Raw genomic sequence first — 25,798 nt, 5'->3', positions numbered from 1 at the left:
AACTCTGAAGATGGACGAGGGAGATCCAGTAGATGTAGTGTACCTGGACTTTCAGAAAGCTTTTGATAAAGTCCCACACAGGAGGTTAGTGAGTAAACTTAGGGCGCATGGTATTGGGGGCAAAGTACTAACTTGGTTTGAAAGTTGGTTGGCTGATAGGAAACAAAGAGTAGTGATAAACGGCTCCATTTCGGAACGGCAAGCAGTGACCAGTGGGGTACCGCAGGGATCAGTGCTGGGACCACAGCTTTTTACAATATATGTTAATAATATAGAAGATGGTATTAGTAATAAAATTAGCAAATTTGCTGATGATACTAAGCTGGGTGGCAGGGCGAAATGTGAGGAGGACATTAGGAGATTATAGGGTGACCTGGACAGGTTAGGTGAGTGGTCAGATGCATGGCAGATGCAGTTTAATGTCGATAAATGTATGGTTATCCACTTTGGTGGCAAGAACAGGAAGGCAGATTACTACCTAAATGGAATCAATTTAGGTAAAGGGGCAGTACAAAGAGATCTGGATGTTCTTGTAAACCAGTCAATGAAGGTAAGCATGCAGGTACAGCAGGTAGTGAACACGGCTAATAGCATACTGGCCTTCATATCAAGAGGGATTGAGTATAGAAGCAAAGAGGTTCTTCTGCAGCTGTACAGGGCCCGGTGAGACCACACCTGGAGTACTGCGTGCAGTTCTGGTCTCCAAATTTGAGGAAAGACATTCTGGCTATTGAGGGAGTGCAGCGTAGGTTCACAAGGTCAATTCCTGGAATGGTGGGACTACCTTACACTGAAAGACTGGAGCGACTGGGCTTGTATACCCTGGAGGTTAGAAGACTGAGGGGGGATATGATTGAGACATATAAGATTATTAAAGGATTGGACACTCTGGAGGCAGGAGACATGTTTCCGCTGATGGGGGAGTGCCAAACCTGAGGACACAGCTTAAAAATACGGGATAGACCATTTAGGACAGAGATGAGGAGAAACCTCTTCACCCAGAGAGTGGTGGCTGTGTACAATGCTCTGCCCCAGAGGGCAGTGGAGGCCCAGTCTCTGGATTCATTTAAGAAAGAGTTGGATAGAGCTCTCAAAGATAGTGGAATCAAGGGTTATGGAGATAAGGCAGGAACAGGATACTGATTAAGGATGATCAGTCATTATCATATTGAATGGTGGTGCAGGCTCGAAGGGCAGAATGGCCTGCTCCTGCACCTATTGTCAAGATGTTTGCATTGGTTTTCAATGAGCCTAAGCTTCCTGGCATTGTACAAAAGTACTGGGTGTGACCCTTTCACAGTTCCATCGGAGGTAGAGATGGACATTTTACATAACAACAGAGTTTATATTAGAGCACCACACTGTGGCTAAGTGAGTGTAATACAGTGTCTTACAACAACAAAAACATTGACAAGGTCAATTCTGCTCTGCCAAAGCTGATCTCCATTTGCATCAGATCTCGTCACATACAGGGTCCTGCGCTTAAACACGGGAGATTACAATAGGATGAGGGAGAACTTGGCTAGAGTAGACTGGAAACAAAGACTTTACGGTGAGACAGTTGATGAGCAGTGGAGAACTGTCAAAGCAATTTTCCCCAATGCTCAACAAAAGTATATTCCAGTGAAAAAGGAGGACTGTAAGAAAAGGGGTAATCTGCCATGGGTGTCTAAGGAAATAAGGGAGGCTATTAAATTGAACGAGAAGGCATACAAACTGGCCAAGAACAGCAGGAAGCTAAAAGATTGGAAAAGTTTTTAAGGTCAACAGAAAGCCACAAAAAGTGCTCTAAAGAAAAGTAATATAGAACATGAGAAAAAAACTATCATAGAATATAAGGACAGATAGCAAAGGTTTCTATAAATATATAAAATGAAAAAAAAAGAGTGGCTAAAGTAAACATTGGTCCTTCAGAGATTGAGAAAGGATATTTAGTTATGGGGTATGATGAAATGGCTGAGACATTGAATTGGTATTTTGCATCAGTCTTCACAGTGCAGGAGACTAATAACATGCCAGTAATCGACAGAGACGAAGGTAGGTGAGGACCTGGAAACAACCATTATTACGGAAGAGATAGTGTTGGGCAAGCTAATGAAGCTAAGGATAGACAAGTCTCCGGGCACCAAAACAATGCACCCTGGGGTAATGAAAGATGGCAGGAGAAATAGCAAGTGCACTTGTGGTAGTTTTCCAAAATTTGCTGGACTCTGGGGCAATTCCAACAGATTAGTAAAACAGCGAATGTGACACCACTGTTTAAAAAGGGTGGTAGACAATAGGAGGGGAATTATAGGCAAGTGAGCTTACCTTCTGTACTGGGGAAAATGCTTGAATCTATTACCAAGGAAGATAAAGCAAGACATCTAGATAGAAATTGTCTCAGTGGGCAGACACAGCATGGGTTCATGAAGGGTGGGTCATGCTTAACGAATCTACTGGAATTCAAAGAAGACATTATGATCACAATGGACAACGGGGACTTAGTAGATGTGGTGTACCTAGATTTCCAAAAGGCCTAAAGATGAGAGGGCATAGCCTCAAAATTAGGGGGAGCAGATTTAGGACTGAATGGAGAAGGAATTTCTTCACCCAGAGGGTTGTGAATCGATGGAATTGCCTGCCCAGTGAAGTAGCTGACGCTACTTCAGTAAAGATTTTTAAAGCTAAGATCGATTTTTTTGAACAAAGAAGGAATTAAGTGTTAATGTGAGAGGGTGGGTAGGTGGAGCTGATGGCATGAAAAAAAAAGCTATGTTCTAATGTTCTCACCAGAATGGATTTGTCAAAAAGAACGACTTTAACATACAAGTTACAGTTAGAGGTCACAAATATCAATGATTTCAGATAAAGGAATAAAGAGCTACACATCCAAGTTGACTGACAGCACTAAAGTAGGTGGCACGGATAACAGTATAGTTGGGTAAAGTGTGAGGAGACATTGACGGATTTAAAAATGGGCAATACTGTGACAGATAAAGCTGTAGCAAAAAGTGAGAGATTATACATTTTTAGATCAGTGTATTTTTTAAGTGGGTGAGAAGGGATTTAAGAGCCAATGTACAGAAATCACTGAAAACTGGTACAGAGAAAATGTAATTGCCCAATGGAACATTAGTCTTTAGTTGAAGAGGCTGGAATATAAAAGGGATGCAGTTTCTTCTACATTTCAACCAAGTTCTGATTGAAAAAACTGAAATACTATTTTCAATTCATTGTGTGAAGGCTTTGTGAAAATTTGGAACTCTTTCCTAAAAAGCTGCAGAAGTTGGTTAAGTTGGAAACTAAAATGAATGGAATGCTGTTAGGTAATGGACATAGAATCAAAGCGGTTAATAGAGTTAAAAGTGAGGTCTGCAGATGCTGGAGATCAGAGCTGAAAATGTGTTGCTGGAAAAGCGCAGCAAGTCAGGCAGCACCCAAGGAGCAGGAGAATCGACGTTTCGGGCATAAGCCCTTCATCAGGAATGAAGGGCACTTTCCTGTTCCTTGGATGCTGCCTGACCTGCTACGCTTTTCCAGCAACACATTTTCAGCTCGGTTAATAGAGTTAACCTATTAAGGGAAATGGAGAATGCCACTTTCTCAATGTTTGGAAGTTACATTCAATGGCGGTTTGAGACTTTGGAGACCAGGTATCGAGAGCATTAAAATCTCAAGAACCAGTGCAGAAAACATCCAAACGTTTAGTAAGGTTGTTGGTCTTGACACCTCGAGGACTCAAATACAAGGAGGTCATGCTTTAGCTAAACAAAACACAGACCACACCTCAGGCACTACGAGATGTTCTGAACTCCATACCCTCAGCAAGGATAAACTGCCCTCAAAGCAACTAGATTGTCCGTAGATATATCGTCTCACTTGAATTCTTAAGGGTTGAATTATGAGGAGAAATTTCACTACTAGGCTTGTGTCCCCTAGATTTTAGGCAATTAAGTGGAAATTGATCAAAGTTTTCAAGCTATTAAGGAAACAGAAATGTAGAAAATTACGAGGAGTAGGCCATTCGGCACTTTGAGCATGCTCCACCATTCAATATGATCATGACTAGTCCTTTACCTTTGTGCTTTCCCCCACATCATTGATATCTTTAGCCTCTAGAAAATGATCCATTTATTTCACAAATATGTTCAGTGACTTGTCCTCCACCCCCTTATATAATAGAGAATTTCACCGATTCGGTATTGAGTGAAGACATTTCTCCTCATCTCAGTCCTAAATGGCCTATCTTGTGTCTGTGATAGGAGGTTATTTAGTCTAGAACCATCCATCTCAAACATATAGAAGCATCTTCCCTGCGCCCAGTCTGCCCAGCTCGGTCACAATTTTGTTTCAACCCCGGAGCTCCACTTTCAATCTTCAACACTCCTTGAACATGAGCCAAGTTGACACCGTTTCTCCTCACACCTGCCATTTCAGGAACTAGACTGGTAATCTTTCTGCACTGCCTCTCTGGGAAGTATAATCTTACTGAGATAAGATTATACCAAAACTACACATAATACTCCAGGCACTATCTCACCAAGGCCCTATACAGCTGAAAATGTGTTGCTGGAAAAGCGCAGCAGGTCAGGCAGCATCCGAGGAGCAGGAGAATCAACATTTCAGGCATGAGCCCGTCTTCAGGAATGAGGAAAGTGTGTCCAGCAGGCTAAGATAAAAGGTAGAGAGGAGGGACTTGGGGGACGGGCATTGGAAATGCGATAGGTGGAAGGAGGTCAAGGTGAGGGTGATAGGCCGGAGTGGGGGTGGAGCAAATCTTCCTCGCTGATGTACTCAAATTTTCTTGCAGTGAAGGCCAATGTATCAACCACCTTCCTTACTGTTTGCTGCATCTGTGTGCTTGCTTTACCTGTGTACAAGAACACTCAGGTCTCTTTGTGCATCAACATTTCAATAATATTCTGCCATTCAGTTTTTTTGTACCTCACATTTACACTGTCTTTGCCACATATTTGCCTATTCCCTTGACTTGACTAACTCACCTTGGACCCTCCTTACATCCTTCCCACTACTCTCAATCCCACCCAAGGATAAAGAGAAACATTTTCCTGACTGAGAATCAAGGACAAAGAGGCATAATCTAAAAATTATAACACAACTTTACAGGATTGAAATTAGGAAACACTACTTGCTGCAGGGAGGAAGTCTGGAACTCTCTTGAACAATGAATTGTTCATTATAAATTCAATGTTGATCAATTTTTATTAACCAAAAGTACGAAGGGATACGAAGCTATGTGGAGTTAATTGAAAATTAGGCATGATCTAACTGAATGATTAACCAGCTCAAGAGATTAAATATTCTACTTTTGTCCCTACATCAAGCTAAGCACGTTAAAAAGGATGTTAAGCATAAAATCTTTGGAAATCACATTCAGCTTCTTTGGACAGAATTTCCCCCAACCAGACTGGTTTAAAGGGGGAATATAATTGGGTAGGAGACAATAATACAGTTTCCCAATGGTGGCTTAAAGTTTTACACTTCAACTCTCAGACAATTCAGGCAGGCCGGCTTTCTCAAACATTTACGGTACTGCAGAATTACACTCATGACTGTGAACCATTAGCCAAAAATATAATGGGTGTTCACAAACTTGAGTATCTATAAGTGGCCTGCACTTGGCAAAGTAGACTACTTCCTCCAAGCTCTGGTGACTAAAAATGTTTTCAGTTGCTTGGCTTCTTCATGAGCAAAGGCGTTTCTTTGTACAAACTTTGACATTGTGAGGGGTGAAGCCTCACCATGCCGATCAGCACATGAGAAGTCACAATCAAATGGATCCCGGCTCGATAGTGTTCAATGCAGAAGAGTTTGGGATAAAGTTTGACTGGGCCAGCAAGCCTGTGAAGAAGCCACACTGACTGCTGATAGAAAACCTGAACACAACCCACAAAAAAGGCCAAACACCAAAAGGGGCCTCAACCCTAAAGGCTAGCTTTTCTGTTTCTGTCCTTGTTCCATTCAAACTTTCAGTGTAAAGCCATCAGATGTCTACATTCACCTGTTGTGCTGAAAGGTCAGTGACTCGTTGGCACACAAGTGGCTGACTGCTGTAGCTCCTTTTAAGTGTGAACCCAGTAACTGTGCAAGAGGCAGTGCCGCTGTGGTGCCAGTAGCGCCACACTAGTAGCTGCAGTGAATGGACACACCTTGACCTTCTGTGTGGCAGTCTTCTGCAGTGGCAAGCTAACGGAGCTAACTCAGACTCACAAGAGCGTGAAACATTGTGGTACACACCCTGGTAGAGTGCAGCAAATCATTCTGCCTCTTGCAGCACCAGAGTCAGGTTCTCTCAAACTGCTCCCAACAGACACCTCTATCCAGGCAGGATGGCCTATGGTCATCATCTCTAGGGAAAAGAATGTCCCTTCTTTCTTGGACAACCTTCAGGAAAACCTCGATGGCAGTAGTTTTCAACTTGTGTGCCACAGCATACAAGGTATGAAGTGTCCTACTCTGCACTGGACAGTTACTAGGCTCCAGTCAGAAACAAAGAACATAGAAACTTGTTGCTTATTGCAACAGAGCAGGGAGACATTGATTTTGTAGCTGCGCACTCGGCAAAATCTCAAATCAGTTCCAAATAAGCCTGTAACCTGGCTAATGACTCACCAATGGTCATGTGACTCACCTCTTAAAAGGACACTCTCCTAAAATAACGCACACCAATGACAACACTGAACATCGGCTGTGAAATTTTCAGGAAGCAGTGGCACTTTCCCTGAGCAGTGAGGCTGCATCTGTGGTTCTGACTCCTCTAGAGCCACATCATCTATGAGAGAAGGCAGTCTCTGCTGTTCCCAGGCACTTCCACGGACTACACTTGTGCAAATCTGCAGAGCCGTCGATGTGTAGACTCCCAGGCACCGCACCTGTGCAGAGATCCAGCACGGCTGTACATTCACATCAATTCAGCTGGAAAAGGGGGCACGACGTGGGATTGTTTGTATCATTGAAGTGTGGCCTGATACTGGGAAGGTTGGGAACCACTGTTCTCAAGAGCATTGCTGGTTCCTGCCACCTCCATAGGTGAGGTGGGGAGATGAGAGGAGATTGAATCATCAGCGACATTTATGAGAAGGTTTTAAAAATGTGGCCTTGGAGGCTGTTTAGACAACACGCGAATACAAACTGAAAAAACTTGTAATAGCAAACGTAAAAGAACATGAGATACAGAATTTGTCATTTATGGATTTTTTTAAAAGTAAAATTATAATCTGTACCTGTACAAACCAGCTGCATTTGTGATTACCAATTCATACAATTCATTTTTCTTCACTTCATCCAGAAACAGTGTCTGTGGCTGCTCTTCACCGCAGAGATCAACAGGAATAAATTCAAAAAACATCGAGTGCGGGCATAAGAGGTAATGCCGTTTCTCTTTCTCTGGCCACAGGTTCACACCAATCAGTCCTAAGAAAAAGAGACAGAATCACAATGAAACACAAACACCGAAGGAGGCTATTCGGTCCATCATAACCATGTTACCCATCTGCCACCAGCAACTGAATCAGTCCCACTCCTGTACCCTTCCTTAGTAGTTCTGAAAATATTTTCTTTGTTTCTATTTGGCCTATCCCCTTCAGGAAAAGGTAGAAACTGTTCTCAGGCCCTCAGGCCATGTACTCTAGATTTAAGCTGTTACAGACAAAATTAACTGGAGTCTGAAGTTTTCTTTTTGAAAATGGTGCCACCTGCAACCTTGAGCTAAGCCAATGAAACTTGTAAAAACCCGTTCAATAATTCCAGCTCGCAGGTAAAAAATCCCACAACGCCAGGTTATAGTCCATCAGATTTATTTGGAAGCACTAACTTTCAAAGGCTTCAAAACTAGTCCCTCAAAATAAACCTGTTGGACTATAAACCTGGTGTTGTGTGATTTTAACTTTGCCCATCCCAGTCCAACACCGGTCCCTCCAAATCCAGCTAGAAATTGAGAGAGAAAGTCAGAGGATCAGAGAATTGGGCTCCAGTGCTGTTGATGCTCATTTTCAACCTCTTGTAGGAAACCAAGCTGTTGGTCTTTGGGGGTGGGAGGGTGGGGAGAAGGTGGCAGTCTTGTACTGAGCAGGGTACAGGGTTGGGGAGGCTGTAGTTGGCCCCCTGCAACCCTTAGCTCAGCAGGAATCAACTGTAGCATTTGACAGAGGGATTTTGGAAATGGCTTAGTCTACGGCAGTTTCTTTATAATTGAAAATTTGCCCTTAGTCATAGAGGTGTACAGCAAGGAAATAGACCCTTCAGTCCAACCCGTCTGCACCGACCAGATATCTTAACCTAATCTAGTCTCATTTGCCAGCACATGGCCCATATCCATCTAAACCCTTCCTATTCATATACTCATCCAGGTGCCTTTTAAATGTTGCAATTGTGCCAGCCTCCACCACTTCCTCTGGCAGCTCATTCCTACACATACTACCCTGTCTCTCCAATGAGAAAGCAGACCTAACGTCTGGTAGAACTCTGGCGAATTTACCTAAACTACTTAGATAATAAGCTGATGAACTATCTTTAACTTTCAAAATTGATGGGTAAAGAAAAAATTACTTAAGGCAAGGGAAGAAAACACTGTTGAAAACAGTAGAACATGAAAATGAACATACTGGTCAAACCGGAGTCTCATTTTCAGAAATATAAGTCAGACCAGTTAGTGCTATTCTTGGGTATGGGAACTGGTTTAACTCAGTTGGCTGGATTGTCAGTTTGTGAGCAATGTGATGCCAGCAGCATGGGTTCAATACCCATCACCGGTTTGAGGTTACCATGAAAGACTCTCCTTCACAACCTCTTCCCTTGCCTGAGGGCTGGTAGCTCTCAGGTTAAATCACCATCCATTGCTTCTCTCTCTAATAAGAGAGCAGCCTCTATGGTCTGGGTAAGACAATGGCAATACTATAACAACAACAAACATTCTCAAGTATTGCATGCAATTCTGGTCTCCTTCTTATGGGAAAGATGTTGTGAAACTTGGAAGGGTTCAGAAAAGATTTACAAGGATGTTGCCAGCGTTGGAGGATTTGAACTATAGGGAGAGGCTGAACAGGCTGGGACTATTTTCCCTGGAGCATCGGAGGTTGAGGGATGACCTTATAGAGGTTTACAAAATTATGAGGGGCATGGATAGGATAAATAGACAAAGTCTTTTCCTTGGGATCGAGGAGTCCAGAACGAGAGGGCATAGGTTTAGGGTGAGAGGGGAAAGATATAAAAGGGACCTAAGGGGCAACTTTTTCACACATAGGGTGGTACGTGTATGGGATGAGCTGCCAGAGGATGTGGCGGAGGTTGGTCCAATTACAACATTTAAGAAGCATTTGGATGGATATATGAATAGGAAGGGTTTGGAAGGATATGGGCCGGGTGCTGGCAGGTGGGACTAGATTGGGTTGGGATATCTGGTCGGTGTAGACAGGTTGGACCGAAGGGTCTGTTTCCATGCTGTACATCTCTATGACTCTATAAGTATGACTGGATTTTCCTCCTGGGTTTACAAACTGAAGAATGGAACATCTGTTTGGATTATACCAGACATCTCAAAAGCATGACTGTGTCTCAAGAATTGCCTGCCCTTCCATCAAACCTCTGTCGATGGGGTCATCAGCAATTGTGCACGATTATTTATGTGGCAACATTATTACCTACAGTCTCTCCACTAAATCACACAACATCCTGAATTGGAAATATATCCCCATTCCTTCACTGTTGCTAGGGCAAAATCCTGAGACTCCCTTCCCAACAGTACACCCAAGGACTAATGCGCATGCAAGTAGCTCACCACCACTGTCTTCATGGCTTTAACTGAGGGACAATTAATTAACACTGGCCAAGCCAATACTGCCCAAGTTCAAATTTTTAAAAAGATCTGACCAACATGGTAAGTCAAACACTCCAGATCAATAGCAGGAATACAGCAGTGTCTGACGCTGCATATCAAGATTTTCAATTAATACATGAAAACAAATTGCACTGTATTGTTGAAAAGAACAGGCATCCTGATGAAGCTTTTCCTTTTCCACTCATCAGGACAGATGCAAGAATGCCAAATTTCAAAGGGAACAATGTTTTTTTTATTGCAAGCAGAAAAGGGCACTGATTGGCAAACCATTAACAACTCATACATAGAATTCCAGTGGAAGTCGAATACAATGTGGATCAACACGTTGCAAATTTTCTTATTGTACAGGGTCTCCTGCTCCCAAGTGGGGCAACCCAATTAACCCTTTAGCCCTAATTCTGCCCTGCCTCAACTCAGACTTCCCCAATGGCTCTGACTCCCACTACGTATATTTGCTCTTGCAGGGGACCATCAGTCTGTGGTTGAGCTATAAAGCAGTCTCAATTTCATGGACCCTAATAAGAGTCTTATATCAGACCTCCATGGCATATGAACAATATGGCATGGAAACTGGTTATCAGCACTAATCCAGCCTTTTGATGTTTACCTGCCACAGAAACAAGACAGAACACTGGTGGTGAGGGTTCAGTCTTTGCTTCCCAGCCCCTACAATGTTACCTTTTAATCCAGAATTTCATCTGCCTGAAACAATTCCAGAATCTGCCATGCGTGTACTACAACGTGGAAATCACAGCATCAGCTGCACTGGGGAAATATGGTGCTGATAAGTTGCTTTGCTTATTTAACTCTTTCAGGCGGACTCTTCATGATGTGGGAAATAGGACTGAACAGGTGTGAGAGAGATTTAAAAAACAGCCGTTACCATGAAAAGACACTTTACCTAACAAGGAGCAGTCACTACAACCCGTCATAAAAGGAAGCCAACATGTAACGTTGTTTTAGCTGTAAGATTATGAAGCTTATTACCAGCTAGTTTTCTTTGATGGGATTATCATTAACCACTTGACAAAATAAAGGTGTCCAGATAAAATTGCAATTGCCAGATCTCACAGCCCAACAAGAGGCAAGTCACTCTACTAGGTCATGAAAATTCAAACATCTTTGTTTTAATTTAAAAACTGAATGAGTGTTACAACTAGGGAGATTACACAGTAAGTTGTGTTATATTCCAAACAATCATTAGTGGAAATGTGATTACTTGCACTGGAGTTCCCCAAAACTTTGTGAGTTAGACATGAGGTGACGTGCACTTCCAGTCTGTGGGCAAGTGAAAAAAAAGCGAGCTAATCGGCAATGCTTGGTAATCTCATTAAGTCACAGAGATCTGCAGTACAGAAAAAGACCCTTCAACCCATCGCATCCATACTGGTCAACGACTACCACCTAATTGCTGTACATCTCTATGACTATTTAATTCCATTTTCCACCACTTGACCCATAGTCTTGTATACTTGGCACCATAAGTGCACATAGGTGTTATGAGGGTTACCACCTCTACCACCCTTACAGGTAGAGAGTTCCAGATTCTCACCACCCTCTGGGTGAAAAGGTTTTCCCTCTCATCTCCTCTAAACCTTCAGCCCCTTACCTTAAAGCTATGCCCACTGATCAATGATCCATCCATTAAGGGGGAAAAGTTCCTTCCTGTCTACCTATATATGTCCCTCATAATTTTATACATCTTAAATCAAGTCCCCTCAATCTTCCCTGCTCTAAGAAAGGCAACCCCAGTCTGTCCAATCTCTCTTCATAACTGAAATTCTCCAGACCAGGCACCATCTCCTTTGCACCCTCTCCAGTGCTATCACATCCTTCCTGTGATTGAGATTCCAGAACTGCACACAATACTCTCACTATTGCCTAACCAATGCTTTCTCCAGTTCCAGCATCACCTTCCTGCTCTTAAACTCTGTGTCTCACTGTCATTTTAGACTCTCCTTCAAATCCACCTCCAACTGGGCTTTTGGTGACCATTTCGAACGTTTCCATCCTAGATTTGGCATCCATTTCTCCTGGCTGTTTTAAAATGACTTGGGATGAAAAATCACTGGTTTGTAAAAGGGAAATCCTGCTCTATTGAATTATTGGAATTCTTTAAAAGAGTAACAGGCATTGCAGATAAATTACAGTCCACTGATGGATTGCACCTGGATTTCTAGAAGGCATTTGGTAAGTATCAATATAAAAGGTTCATGGTCAAGGTATGAGCTCACGGCGTAGTGGGGGACATGTTGTACAGATACAAGATTGTCTGCTCAGCAGAGAACAAAGTATGAAGCAAATGTTCTTTGTCCAACTGGCTAGGATGTGACAAGTGTGATCCTGCAGGAGTCTGTGGTGGGCTCTCAACCATTTACAATTCGTATCAACGTCTTAGACGACGGGACTGAAGGTATGGTGGATATATTTGCAGATGATCCAAAGATAACTAGGAAACTTTTGTGAAAATAACATAACAAGGATACAATGCAGATAGGCAAGTGAGTGGGTAAAATCTGGCAGGTGGCATATAACATGGGAAAATGTAAAGGTGTTCACTATAGCAGGAAGAATAAAAATGCAGAACATTCAAATCCCAAGGTGCAAAGGAATCCAGATATTCACAACCTTGAGCCACAAATGTTAATGCGCTGTTACAGCATGTAACCATGAAGGCTAATGGGATGCTAGCTTTTATTATTAGAAGAATGGAATATAAAAGTAAAGATGCATACAAGGTCAAAAATCACACAATACCAGATTATAGTCCAATAGGTTTATTCAAAAACACTCGCTTTTGGAGAGCTTCTCCTTTATCAGGTGATAGTCACTTGATGAAGGAGCAGCATTCTCAAATAAACCCGTTGGACTATAAGCTGGTGTTGTGTGATTTTTGACCTTGTCCAACCCAGTCCAACACCGGCACCTCCGCATCTCAGGCACTGGTGAAATCACATCTCAAATACTGTCTGCAGTGTTTGCCATCTTATTGAAAGGAAGATGGAAGTGCATTGGAAGTGGTTTGGAGCAGATTTACTAGATTGATTGTCGGAATGAGCAGGTTGTCTTAGGAGGTAAAATTGGACAGGCTGGGCTTGTTCTCACTGGAATTCAGAAGGGCAAGGGACGATTAGATCAAAGACCTGAAGTGTCTTGACAAGGTGGATGTGGAAAGGATATCTCCTCTTGTGGGACAGTCCAAACCCAGGGGAAATGATTTTAAAATTAGAAGGGACTCTTTTCGGAAAGAGATGAGGAGAATTGTTTTACTCACAAGGGTGATGTGACTCTGCCTTAGGAGGAAGTGGAGCTGGGGGGCCAATGAATATTTTTAAGGTAGAGGTGGACAGATTTGTGTTAGGCAGGAGAATCGAAGATTATCAGAGTTAGATTGGAGGATTGAATTACAAACACACAATTAGCCAGGATCTTAATGAATGGTGTTGCAGGAGTGAAGAGCTGCACAAGTCTAGTTCTGTTCCTAATTCATAAGTTTGTAGCAATCAGGTACAGACTAACATAGATAGATTAAGGCAAAGTATGGCAGATACTGGAGACCTGAAATAAATGCAAAAAGTGCAAGAGAAGCTCAATAAGTCTGGCAGGGAACAGAGTTAATATTTTTCAGTCAAATATGACTCTGTGTTGGAACTCGTTTTGAAAGGTCCACACAGGGTCCAGAAGTCATACCAGAATTGAAACATTAACTCTGTTACTTCCTCTACAGAGGCTGAGTTTCTCCAGCATTTTCTGCTTTCATTTCTGACATTGATGGAGTCGGGAAGTAGGGTGTTGTGTTGGCTTGACCCTGAACAACATAGGCGGGGGATAAGAAATGCAGATGATAATGCGGTGAGGGACTGATCCATCATTACCTTCAGTGGCTGCATAAACGGCAGAGTAAACAGGAACTCCTCGACAATAGAAGTGTTTCAGGTGATTTCCATACAGTTCATTGGAGCCAGAATCCACAGAAAGCACCAAGTTGAGGTGGGGCCACACTCGACTGGCAATCCCAAGAAATCCAACTTCAAACTCTGCAGCCAACTCGGAGGCTCTTTGAGGATCAGGCTTCAACTGAGCCTCGAGCTTCAGGCGAATATCATTGGTAATCTTCAGTTTGGGGTTGACTTGACCTAACCTAATGTCCTCAATCAGTTGCTCCCACTTGTTCTGCAACAAAGCAAAAGTGTGATACACTGTGGAAGCAAAGTTAGCCTCCAGCATTCCCAATGTTCTGTCTTTCAGGGCGAAAAGTAGGTGAATGTACAATGCTTCAGGTTCAGTTGCAATTTCAAATCCAGCAGCTGGCGTGGAATACATTGTCAACTTGAGGGTGGAAGTCATGGGAGAGGGGAAATTGGAGACAACTGGAATTCCCGATTCTGAATTACTCCTGTTAGGAGGATAATAAAAAGCTGCAGTCCGCTGTAAATTTCTAGTCCGTGGGTAGACATCAAGTATTGAATGAAAGACCACTCCAAAGGCCTGGAATGAAAGGGCGAGAAAAAGCATTTCAGTTGGTAATCAAACTAAGCAGTGGTACAAAACTATTTCAAAATACCAGAGAAATTGCAGCAAATTTGGGCACCCATTACAAATTCTGACCTTTGTTTTAATTCATTCAGAGGATGAGGGCATTGATGGCAACACCAATATTTATTGTCCATACCCAGAGGGCAATTAAGAATCAACCATATTGCCGTGGATCTGGAGTCACATGTAAGCCAGACCAAGAGGAAGACAGATTGCTTCCTCTCAATGGCGTGAATGCACCATCATGTGGAGGAGCTGGTGTTGGACAAAGTTAAAAAATCACACAGCACCAGGTGTAGTCCAACAGGTTTATTTGGAAGCACTGGCTTTTGAAGTACTGCTTTGAAACCACCTGATACAGAAGCAGCACTTTGACAGCTAGTGCTTCCAAATAAACCTGTTGGGCTATAATCTGGGGTTGTATGACTACGAATGAACCAGCTCTGGTTACCTTGCTGTAGGAATGGTATTATTGAACTGGAGAGGGGCCCTGCTATAGGAATTATGTTATTGAAATGGAGAGGGACCCTGCTATTGGAATGGTATTATTGAACTGGAGAGGGGCCCTGCTAGAGGAATGGTATTATTGAACTGGAGAGGGGCCCTGCTATAGGAATGGTATTATTGAACTGGAGAGGGGCTCTGCTAGAGGAATGGTATTGAACTGGAGAGGGGCCCTGCTATAGGAACGGTATTATTGAACTGGAGAGGGGCCCTGCTATAGGAAAGGTATTATTGAACTGGAGAGGGGCCCTGCTAGAGGAATGGTATTATTGAACTGGAGAGGGGCCCTGCTATAGGAATTATGTTATTGAAATGGAGAGGGACCCTGCTATTGGAATGGTATTATTGAACTGGAGAGGGGCCCTGCTATTGGAATGGTATTATTGAACTGGAGAGGGGCCCTGCTATAGGAATGGTATTATTGAACTGGAGAGGGGCCCTGCTAGAGGAATGGTATTATTGAACTGGAGAGGGGCCCTGCTATAGGAATGGTATTATTGAACTGGAGCGGGGCCCTGCTATAGGAATTATGTTATTGAAATGGAGAGGGACCCTGCTATTGGAATGGTATTATTGAACTGGAGAGGGGCCCTGCTATTGGAATGGTATTATTGAACTGGAGAGGGGCCCTGCTATAGGAATGGTATTATTGAACTGGAGAGGGGCTCTGCTATTGGACTGGAGAGGGTTCAGAAAAGATTTACCAGGATGTTGCCTGGTATGGACGGTTTGGGTTATAAAGAAAGGCTGGGCAGATTTGGACAATCACTGAGGTGGAGGTGGTTGAGAAGTGACCTTATAGACGCTTACAAAATCATGAGGTGTATAGATAAAGTTAATGATAGGTTTCTCTACTTTCAGGTGGTGGCTTTCAAGACGAGGGGACATATTTTTGAGGAGACAGATATAAGGAAGACATGGGGCAAATCTTTGCACAGAGGGTGGTTCGCATGTGGAATGAACTTCATGAGAAAGTGGCAGATGTGGACACAATTATAGTATTTAAAAGACAAGTGGATAAGTACATGAATGGGGAAGTCTGGAGACATATGGGCCAGGAGCAGACAGTTAGGATTAGTTTGGTTTGGGATTATGTTCAGCATGGATTGGTTGAACTGAACTGTTTCCGTGCTGCATATCTCTATGACCAGACTGATTTTTCCGACAATTGACAAAAGCTGTTAAAGTCTCTATCACGGAGACTAACTCAGTGGATTCATCGATAGTCCCTCACAGATGGGGGTGACTCTCATTCACTATTAGGGCAAGTCTGTAGGTGGCTGAACTGACTGATGCGGTTACCTCAGTGGATTTTTAGTCCAGTGACATTACCACTACACAACCATTACCCCCTAACATATTGCTTATTTCCACAGAACATATATTAGCATTAGTTTGTCTTTGAAAACATGTTCAAAGTTGACATTCAAGTTGTATAAATTACGTACAAACGATCTAGAAAGTATCATCACTGTTCTTGCAAAGATTCAATCATTATGAAATCTTTTTCAACATTTCTACCAGTTAAAAATGACTTACAAACTGAATGCAATGAAGGCCAACTGACGTGATTGATATCACAGCTGTACCATTGACTTGGAACTGATCTCGTCAGATCAACTCATGGACAGGATAATAAATCACACCCTACTGCTCTTAATGTATTATTAATTTTTTCAGTGAGGTTTTATATTATTAATATACAATAGAATCAATAATATCCTCATATTGTAACAATCTTTCATAACTTTTCCAATATTCTATGACTATGCTTTGTTAAATCCATCACTCATTAAACAGCCCATAGGTTAACTGCAGTTCTTGCAAGACTCTGATATTGGGCTTTGCTCCAAGTGCACAAATTTCATTCCCATCAGTGAGTCTGCTTCACTGTTAAACTGTCAGGATGAACTGCATCAAAATGCATTTTGTGTCATCAAAATCATGATAGTTCACATCGTCCTTACAACTAATGCCTGATCTCCAACCTTCCCTTTCCTCTTCATAATCCTTTAATGTGCTACTGTCTCCCAAATCTCTGCCATAACTCCAGCGTGGATTCCTCCAATTAAGTTTCCATTCATGCCACAGTAACCTACCAAGACAGTTCTTATCAAAGCTACATCTGATATCCAATGTGAAGGTGAAAAACATGCACTGTTAGTCTTTGTCATGTCCACTAGCCATTTGCATACTTGACCACTGAAACCCTCACTAACATCTCTCCACCATCACCTGGTTCGTAGGTGTGGCACATGCCTGTTTTCATTTTTAACCGTTGAATGGTCAAAACAGAATCATGAGCCATGACTTCAATGCCCGTTCTCACACACTTACAAGTTTGATGACAAACAGATATCCACATCATCACTAGCCCATCAATTACCCTCAGTAATATCACTCAACTACACCAAGTAACATCACTCAACTAGACCTCCGCTGCTGCTGAAACCTTCATCATTCTCTCTGTTCCCTCGAGACCTAACTATTTCAACTTACTTCTTGTTGACCTCCAATCTTTCACCCCACTTGAACTTGTCCAAAATTCCAAGATTTAAGTTGCATTTGCTGATGAATCCTGTGCCTGCTGACCCCAGTTAAGCAATAGATTAATATTAAGATTCTTCATCCTTTTGTCAAATTTGTCTATGGGCTTGACCCATGCCCCTTCTCCTTTCTAATCGGTGCTAACCCCAATGTCCTTCAAGATACCTGCACTTCTTTCACTCTGTTCTCTTGAGCATCCCCAATTTTAGACGCTCCACCTTTGATAACTGAGCCTTCATTTGCCAAAGTCTTAAGCTCGGAGATTCCTTTCTGGAATCTCATCCACTCTTTATCTCACTTTTTTCTTCGAGACACTCCATGAAACCTAGCTCTCTGACCAAAGTTTTAAGACATCTATCCCAATGAAAATTGGGGATCAAGTTTTGCATTATAAAACTCCTTAGGATACTTTATGCTAAACAGACCATAAAATATAAGCCTGTAGATCCAGAAATGGCCTCATCTAACACTTCCGGACTTACTGAAGAGAATCGTCATTGTCTGGGAGGGATATTAAATAGTAATCATACACGTTGCTGTTGTTGTTGTATTAATGTTTCAAGTAACATGCCCAGAAGATAGTGGCTTTCTGCAGTATACAGGTCCACCCAAGTACAAGGCATCACAGCTTCTAATTTCCCATACTACCACCACCGACATTTTAAACAGTCATGTCAAAATCACCAGGCAGTACAATGCAATGCCATGAAATTAAAAGGTGACCTACTCAGTCCTCAGCAAACAAAAGATTTAAATATAAAAAAGGAAAGCTTATCTCTAAAATCCTGGTAAACCTCTGGGAGTTGCTTGTAATCAAGATTAAACATTAAAGGCACAAGTCAGCTTCAATAAATGCCCCTCGTGGCGGAATTATTTGAATTCCAATACTCTTGAAATTTTAGCAAAAAATTCACAATAGGCCTTCAAAAAATATAAGAGGATTGTGAGCACAGTTAGGATCCAATCTTCTTAGCAACAGTACGGCACTAGATTGGTGGGTCACACACTGGGGCAACACTAGAAGCATCGATCTGTTGCTTCTTAACATATAAAGAGATGAAATGCTTCCTCCGATGTACCAAAACCACACAAGCACATACAGGCTCCTTGCCATGCAATAGAGAGGACAGACAGCACTGATACACTCAAATACAAGCCTGTGGCCAGTGATGCAAAGGTAGGAGGCATACTCAGAATAGGTGTGCTTATGGATTAATTCATTTCAAGTACTATAATCTAAATGTCACAGAGTCATTTAGTATGGAAACAGACCTTTGTCCAGCCAGTCCATGCCAACCACATTCCCACCTGCCTCCGCTTGGACAATATCCCTCCAAACCTTTCCTACTCATGGACTTATCCAAATGACTTAACCATTCTAATTGCACGTGCATCCACCACTTCCTCTGGCAGTGCATTCCACACACAAGCCATTCTCTATGTAAGAAGTTGACCCTCATGTCCTTTCTTAATTTCCTCGCACCTTAAAAATATGCATCCTCATTTTGAGCAGCCCATCCTGGGGAAAAGACACTTGACATTCACCTTATCTATGCCTCTCATGATTTTATAAACCTCAATATGGTCACCCTCATCAACCTGCTGCAATCTACTGAAAGAAGTCTCAGCCTTTCCAGTCTATTTTTATATCTGAAATCCTCCATTCCCAGCAGTGAACATTCAATCTTTGAAGCAAGTCAAATATTTCCTTCTGTTTTCGACCAGCTTTACTGCACAATAACAGTGAATGCTGTTAGCTTCACTGTCATTCCAAAAGCAAGATCTGGGCTATTATGTTGCCTGGTCTACATTTTTCTGGCAATCTTACCCCTCCCCCAAACCCCGTCTCTCTCCCTCTCCCTCCCCCTCCTCTCGCCCCCATCAACCTCCGTCTCTCTCCCTCCCCCTCCTCCCCCCCGCCATCATTCTGTAGCTCCTCCCGTGACCCTTTTCTTTAAGGTTACCAATTTCTCCTGGATAACTTGCTCATGAACATTCCTCTCTGAGCTGGCCTTGTGCTTCAAGGGCCTTCTGTGACGTGTTTCTTTAAACAACTAAATGGGTATGTGTTTGGTTTACCAAGGCTCCAGAAGGAGATAATACATCTGTCCCTTTAAATATCACCTAACAGGAAAAGAGACAGTGTATTAAAACATAGCCGTAAAAGGTAAACTTTACAGAGATAGATGCACGGACCCAGCCACGTGAAGCCTAGTAAAAACCGAAAGAACTGTGGATGCTGTAAATCAGAAACAAAAACAGAAATTGCTGGAAAAGTTCAATGGGTCTAGCAACATCTGTGGAGAGAAATTAGAGTTAACATTTTGGGTTGAGTGACCATTCCTCAGAACTGAAGCCTAGTGACAAGCTGAGGAAGAGTGAGAAATAAGGTTGCCAGAATAAGGAGAAAGAATAGGAGGAAAAAGTTCACAAGTTAGCTTTTGTGTGAGTTAGACATCATACACAAAGATACTTCATATAATAGGCAGTACCATATAATACCTGCTGTAAATCCTTCATTGTCTCCCTTGTGTTCAGCAATGTGGCATAAGAGCCTAATGTTCCTGATGTCCTAGAGAGACTACTTGGCCTCTCTGAAATCAACACGTTTTCTTCCCCTTTGCTAATCCGCTCGATGTATTCTTTAAAATGATCATAACGTGTCAGTGGGTGAAGATTGCGAAAGGTCTCACGATCCGTGATTTCAGAGAATTGGTACAACTTGCCATACTCAGTATTTCTGTTCCTGTGGATCCTGTGCTGAAGAATGCTTTGCTGCACTTGCAAAATATTTTTGCTGTCCTGTTCAAGTCTCCGTTGCTGCCAAAGGCTCTGGATACTTGCAGCCCTGTGAATCAGGTAGTGGCTCAGAAGGCTGAAGAACGATCTCTTTTGACCCTTTGACCTGTTGCAGATATCGCAGCAGAGCAACACCAACAGCCACACAGTCAGGACCCCAAAGATAAAGGCAGCAATAAGAAGCATCTGTCAATAAATAAGAAACAAAAATGGGCAGCAGCTTCCGCATACATTAAGTCACACCATTCTGAATGTTACTTCCTACTGAGTTACATTACAATTTCATACAAACAGCAGGAGCACTAATGAAAATATTTCCTTTGGAAAAAAGCACATATATAGAACATTAGGAGGAGAAAGTGAGGACGGTAGATGCTGGAGATCAGAGCTGAAAATGTGTTGCTGGAAAAGTGCAGCAGGTGAGGCAGCATCCAAGGAACAGGAGATTCGACATTTCGGGCATAAGTCCTTCTTCAGGAATTTCTGTCCAAATATAGAACATTAAACAACATTCCACATTCCCTCCACCAATATCAATTCTTAATTTCCTGAAGTAGCCAGTGGGTAAAGCTATTACCTGGATCACAGAACCATACAGATTAGAAGACATCCAAGATTTCTAATGTTGACCTCTAACAACAACTTCTGCTGGAAAATGGGCATGTCCAGGTTCCAGCTGAAATATGATGCCTTTCAGAATCAAACAGTCATCAATCATTTGCTTTTAAGCCCACAGGTGATGAAACACTATTGTGTTAAGAGACTGGAGAGCTACCAGAGTTAACTCGTCCGACAGCAAAGAAAAAATTACATAAGAGCTTATGACACAAATTGTCCATTTGGTCCCGCCATTTTATGACAGCATTTAATCTCTACGTATACTGCTCCAATCATTTTTCTCCAAGTCTCTTCCCATCTCCATTCCACTTCATTTCTCTCCACTAATGCAATTTAATCTTTAAGTGTCAATTTCATGAAGCTTTCTCTGATTTGAATGGTCTAACGCTCAGTCTTATAGCTGTTGCTTCTCACTTTGACACTTGAATGACTACAAACGGTCTACATTGAAGGGCACTTCCCCATCCTTTCACGATGTTAAACCCTTCTCTCATATCACCCCATGAAATGCAGTGTTTTAATGGATTTTTAAAAAAAAAATCAAATCTTACTTTGCAAATTTTATTTCTTTATACTAAAAGCATCGTCTTGATCCTGTGCTTTGCCTTTGCTAAAGTATCGGTATTCTTTCTGCTTTAAACACTATACCTAGTATTCCAACAGTAATCATTTTAAGTTTTACATTCCATACACTGTGATCCAAGTTAGATTTCAATTGGATTTGGTTTTAAAACAGCTTGGTCAACCTAGGTATTACCTTGAATGTCCTGAAAAGCTGTAATCTGTTCACTGCACCGAGTTAGAGTATAGCGACAGGCTCTTTTTTTCTTGGCACAAATGCATCCCTCGACCTGAAAGACAGGGAGTTCCATCAACTCCTTTTTTAACCTATTGCTCCATTTTATCAACAGCTCATTGGTCTTCTTGACGACTATTGTTGACAACAAGGACAAGTAGTTAGCCAGGTAAAGGTAAATTAATGCAAACAAAAAGTACAAATTGTTAAAAATAAAACAAAGAACTGGGGATGCTGAAGATCTGAAAATTAAACAAAAACTGCTGAAGAGACTCAGCAGGTCTGGCAGCATCTGTGGACAGTTAACGTTTCCGTTCCAGTGACCTTCCGTCAGAAATACAAATCACACTTCTCTCTAAAACATCATTACATTGGAATAGGAATACACCATTCATGCCCTTGAGTCGGTTCTACTATTCATCGAGATCAAAGCTTAAAAATACGGGGTAGACCATTTAGGACAGAGATGAGGAGAAACTTCTTCACCCAGAGAGTGGTGGCTGTGTGGAATGCTCTGCCCCAGAGGGCAGTGGAGGCCCAGTCTCTGGATTCATTTAAGAAAGAGTTGGATAGAGCTCTAAAAGATAGTGGAATCAAAGGTTATGGAGATAAGGCAGGAAGCGGATACTGATTAGGAATGATCAGCCATGATCACATTGAATGGCGGTGCAGGCTCAAAGGGCTGAATGGCCTACTCCTACTCCTATTCCTGCACCTATTGTATATCAATCCCACTGCATAGACCTGCTCCATATCCCTGCCTTTGGTCCATATCTCTGAAAGCTCTCCATTGTTCATAGGCCTAATTACAATTGTGAGAGCCAATAAGGATTTTGTGGGATGCTCATAGCATGCTTATGATCACCTATATTTCAAACACTCCAATTGGAAAGAACAGTAAAACTGAGTGATATACTTCAAAAATGGAGGTCTAGTATGCCCAGTATATCTACCTCCAAGTATAACTTTTTTATTTTAAATTGTTTTTTTTCCCGCTGAGCAGAGATACATCGACTAAAACCCCCTCAATAGAAACAACTCAGACTTAGATTGATAGACCCTAAAATCTCAATTGCCCCGCTGGTGTTCTTCACTTTGCTGTCGTCACGTTTTTAACAAAGAGAACCGCCTCAGTTAATAAGGTGGACAATTGAGAACACAGTCAAAAAGCTTATGCTCGAAACGTCGACTCTCCTGCTCCTCGGCTGCTGCCTGACCGGCTGTGTTTTTTTCATCGCTACACTTTTTGAATTTGATCCCCAGTCCTAACTTTCCCCTAATTGAGAACACAGGGCAGGTGCCTAAACTTTATTAGAAACGCAAGTTTTTTTTAAAAAATGCATAGCTTGGGTGTTGTCTCCCTCTTGCATATTGAGGAGTACAAATTGCAGAATGTAACTTTTTTCCCAAACTAGGAAAAACATAGTTTACAAACCGTAGATAACATCTGCATGAAACCACTTCAGTGGCAGTGTGCAAGCTGACTGCGACACATAGCATTCTGGGTTTTCAAATATTATAATTGAGCTACCATTACACAGCGATATGTTCTGGAACTAAACTTGTCCCAAACCAAGGCTATCAATCGGAAGTAAAAGTAACGTAGTTAAAGAATGGTGGGCGCGGAACCTCTACAGAAAAACACCAGGAAATTGAATTTGTTTCCAATTGTTATGGGAGATTGAAATTGAAGTTTTGGTTCATCGTGTGACATGGTTAGATGATTTCACAGTTATTGCAGGTTATTTTTAATCTACTTGGAAAGAATTTCGATTGGTTGTGAAACCATGTCACGCTTTTATTTGTTACAATAACAACTGCAACAGTTGCAACTTTAATGTAACGATGTCGGTTCGCGTCGGGGGCCCGAACCAATAGGAAGATGTGACATTCTGACGGCTCAAGGAGAACAGGAAAGCAGCGGAATGAGGAGAGGCCGTTCCCGTTCGCCAGGCTGGCCCGGCCTCTGGTTTCGCCGCTGTTGGAATGAAGCGTTCACTCACCTTCTTCCGCCCTCAGCCACAGCGACAGAGCCAGCCCCCACTCAGCGCGCTGACGTTACGGAGCTCAGGCGCACACAGCTCCACTGTAGGTTAGTGAGGGCACCAGTGGGGAAGGGCAACTCTCTTAAGGTCTTTCTGCAAAACTGTAATGTTAAATGTCGAGCCGCATCCCGTGGCCTTAATGGGATTGTAACTAACTTCCTTTCCTGACCAAAAATATCTTTTTTTATTGCTGCACATCAAGGGAAACTCAGATAAGGAAGTGCAAATGTTTGACTTTTGCACTTAATCACATATTAAGTCTTGACACTATCAAGTATGTTTTTTGCAAAAAAAAGTTAGTGAAAACATTAGCCTCTCTTCTAGCACCCAATCACCTTAACAGTCAAGCGTTCATTATCAATTTTTACAAATATTTATACCACCCCCCACCTCAAGAACCACCAAAACATCTCAATTGCTTTGGCACCGCAGCCTTCACACCCAAAGACTTGTTGGGTTAATGTCTATTTAGCCCCGAGGTTATCCTCAATCAGACAGATCACCGTCTTATCCGTCCTTAACTGTACACTTTCTAACCTATAGCCTCACTCACTCCGTTGATATCAGTACCATCAAACAATATCTCTGTCGCTTCTATGTATCACTCTCTATCCACATTCCATCCTCCTTTCCCAGTTTTATCTCCTGTGTCTGTACCTGAGAATAAGTAACTGTTCACTTACAACAGAAGTTGTAACATGCCTCATAAAACCTATTAATTTGCCAAGGCTTCTGTGGCTGTGTCAAATTTTGCTCTAAAATATTTCTGAGGACTACCTAGGTGTTTCATTTGGTGAAAGGCGCAATACAAGTATAACTTTTTAAACAAGGTGAAACTTGGGGATTAAGGGTTGCAAATAGAATTTGGTAGAAATCTTAACATCCATGTCCAGGATTTCATGCTTAGCTAGAGTGGTTTGTAAAAGGTGAGAAGTTAGTTCCTAACTTGATAATACCATTACTATAGATGGTGTAATCCTCCTCAATGTTTTTAGGCAATGGCATGACTGTCTTATCAGTTGTGCTTCTCACCAAGATGCTTTTAAAATTACTGATCCTAAATCCATCTCATAAACAACTGAAATAGAAAATGTTTTAAATAACAACTGCATCCTTGGGCAAAGGGGGTAAAGAAATAGGATTGTGTGTCCAATATGGCTCCAACAGTATATCAACTGATGAAAGATCAAATTCAGTTAAACTTTAATTTTTAATTAGTTGGAATATTCTATTATAACATGAGATTCAAACAGACCACACAATTTATAAAATAGGGATCCATTATTCCACTTGCATCGAAGTTTTAAGAATGTTAACAGAAACTCAAATTATTTACAAGGGATCCAAGACCAACACTCCAGATCCACCAGATACCATCAGGAGCTAAAGTTCAGATTGTTAACCAGCTGGGTTAGCAGAGTTCAGTTAGAGGAATTTCTATTGACAATTCCTTGTGACCACAAGCCAGATTGTCTTGCAATCCAGGCACAAAAAGAATTTTCCTCACTCAAGCCTTCTCGGACTCCGAAGTGCTGTCCAGAAGTCTGTCTATTCTCCAGCAGTTTTAGATCTGTTTCAATTTCCCTTTGTGGCTCTCCAGAGAACTCATCAGAGGCTTCCATCTGTTCTATTCATGGCCATGAGCCTTACCATAAAACTGATGAATTCAGCTTCTTGTTGCTGCCCTCTCTCCTCATGATTTTTGTCCAACCTCCTCTTCAAGTCCACACTTAAGAACCTCTGGTTCTCCCTACCTCCCGCCTTGTTGTGAACATTGTTCCCAACCCAAAGGAGCCACTGTTGCAGAAGTCCAAATGCACGACCATGAGCCAGTTGGGTCCACTGTATTCTAAGCAAGTTTTCATCACTGACAAGTCAATCTAATTCATTGAGATATGAACAGGAAAATAGTACAAGTCATTACACAATGTCCCATCAAAGAGATAAGCAGTATTTCAACAAGCAGTTGAATGATTGCTATTCTGTCGGTTACCTGTGCCAGTTACCTGCATAAACTTTGGGATAACTAATCCCTATCTATTTTGAATCAGCCCTGGGTGTTCCAGCTGTCCCCCTACACAGATGAGGTTCATCATCTGCACATCAGTGATGAAT

The 25,798-nt window shown here is 42.0% G+C and overlaps 1 protein-coding gene across 2 annotated transcripts in view; it reads right to left on the bottom strand.

The window, feature by feature from the left end:
* Positions 1–23,725, bottom strand: part of ghdc (GH3 domain containing) — a 42,670-nt gene extending 18,945 nt beyond the window's left edge. The window contains exons 1-5 of one of the 2 annotated variants that reach the window (XM_060848983.1): positions 23,642–23,725; positions 21,600–21,693; positions 19,928–20,410; positions 13,714–14,326; positions 7,227–7,416 (exon numbers count right to left, since the gene is read on the bottom strand). In XM_060848983.1, coding sequence (XP_060704966.1) covers positions 7,227–7,416; positions 13,714–14,326; positions 19,928–20,410 — 1,286 coding nt within the window. In that variant the 5' untranslated portion in view covers positions 21,600–21,693; positions 23,642–23,725. Of the gene's footprint in view, positions 1–7,226; positions 7,417–13,713; positions 14,327–19,927; positions 20,411–21,599; positions 21,694–23,073; positions 23,095–23,641 lie in introns of those variants that run through there. The other variant, XM_060848984.1, reaches the window with a different exon arrangement.
* Between the last annotated feature and the right edge of the window lie 2,073 nt (positions 23,726–25,798).

Source organism: Hemiscyllium ocellatum, chromosome 32 (assembly GCF_020745735.1).
Source record: "Hemiscyllium ocellatum isolate sHemOce1 chromosome 32, sHemOce1.pat.X.cur, whole genome shotgun sequence".
NCBI lineage: Eukaryota > Metazoa > Chordata > Chondrichthyes > Orectolobiformes > Hemiscylliidae > Hemiscyllium > Hemiscyllium ocellatum.
This window is presented reverse-complemented; position numbering and strand designations above follow the sequence as displayed.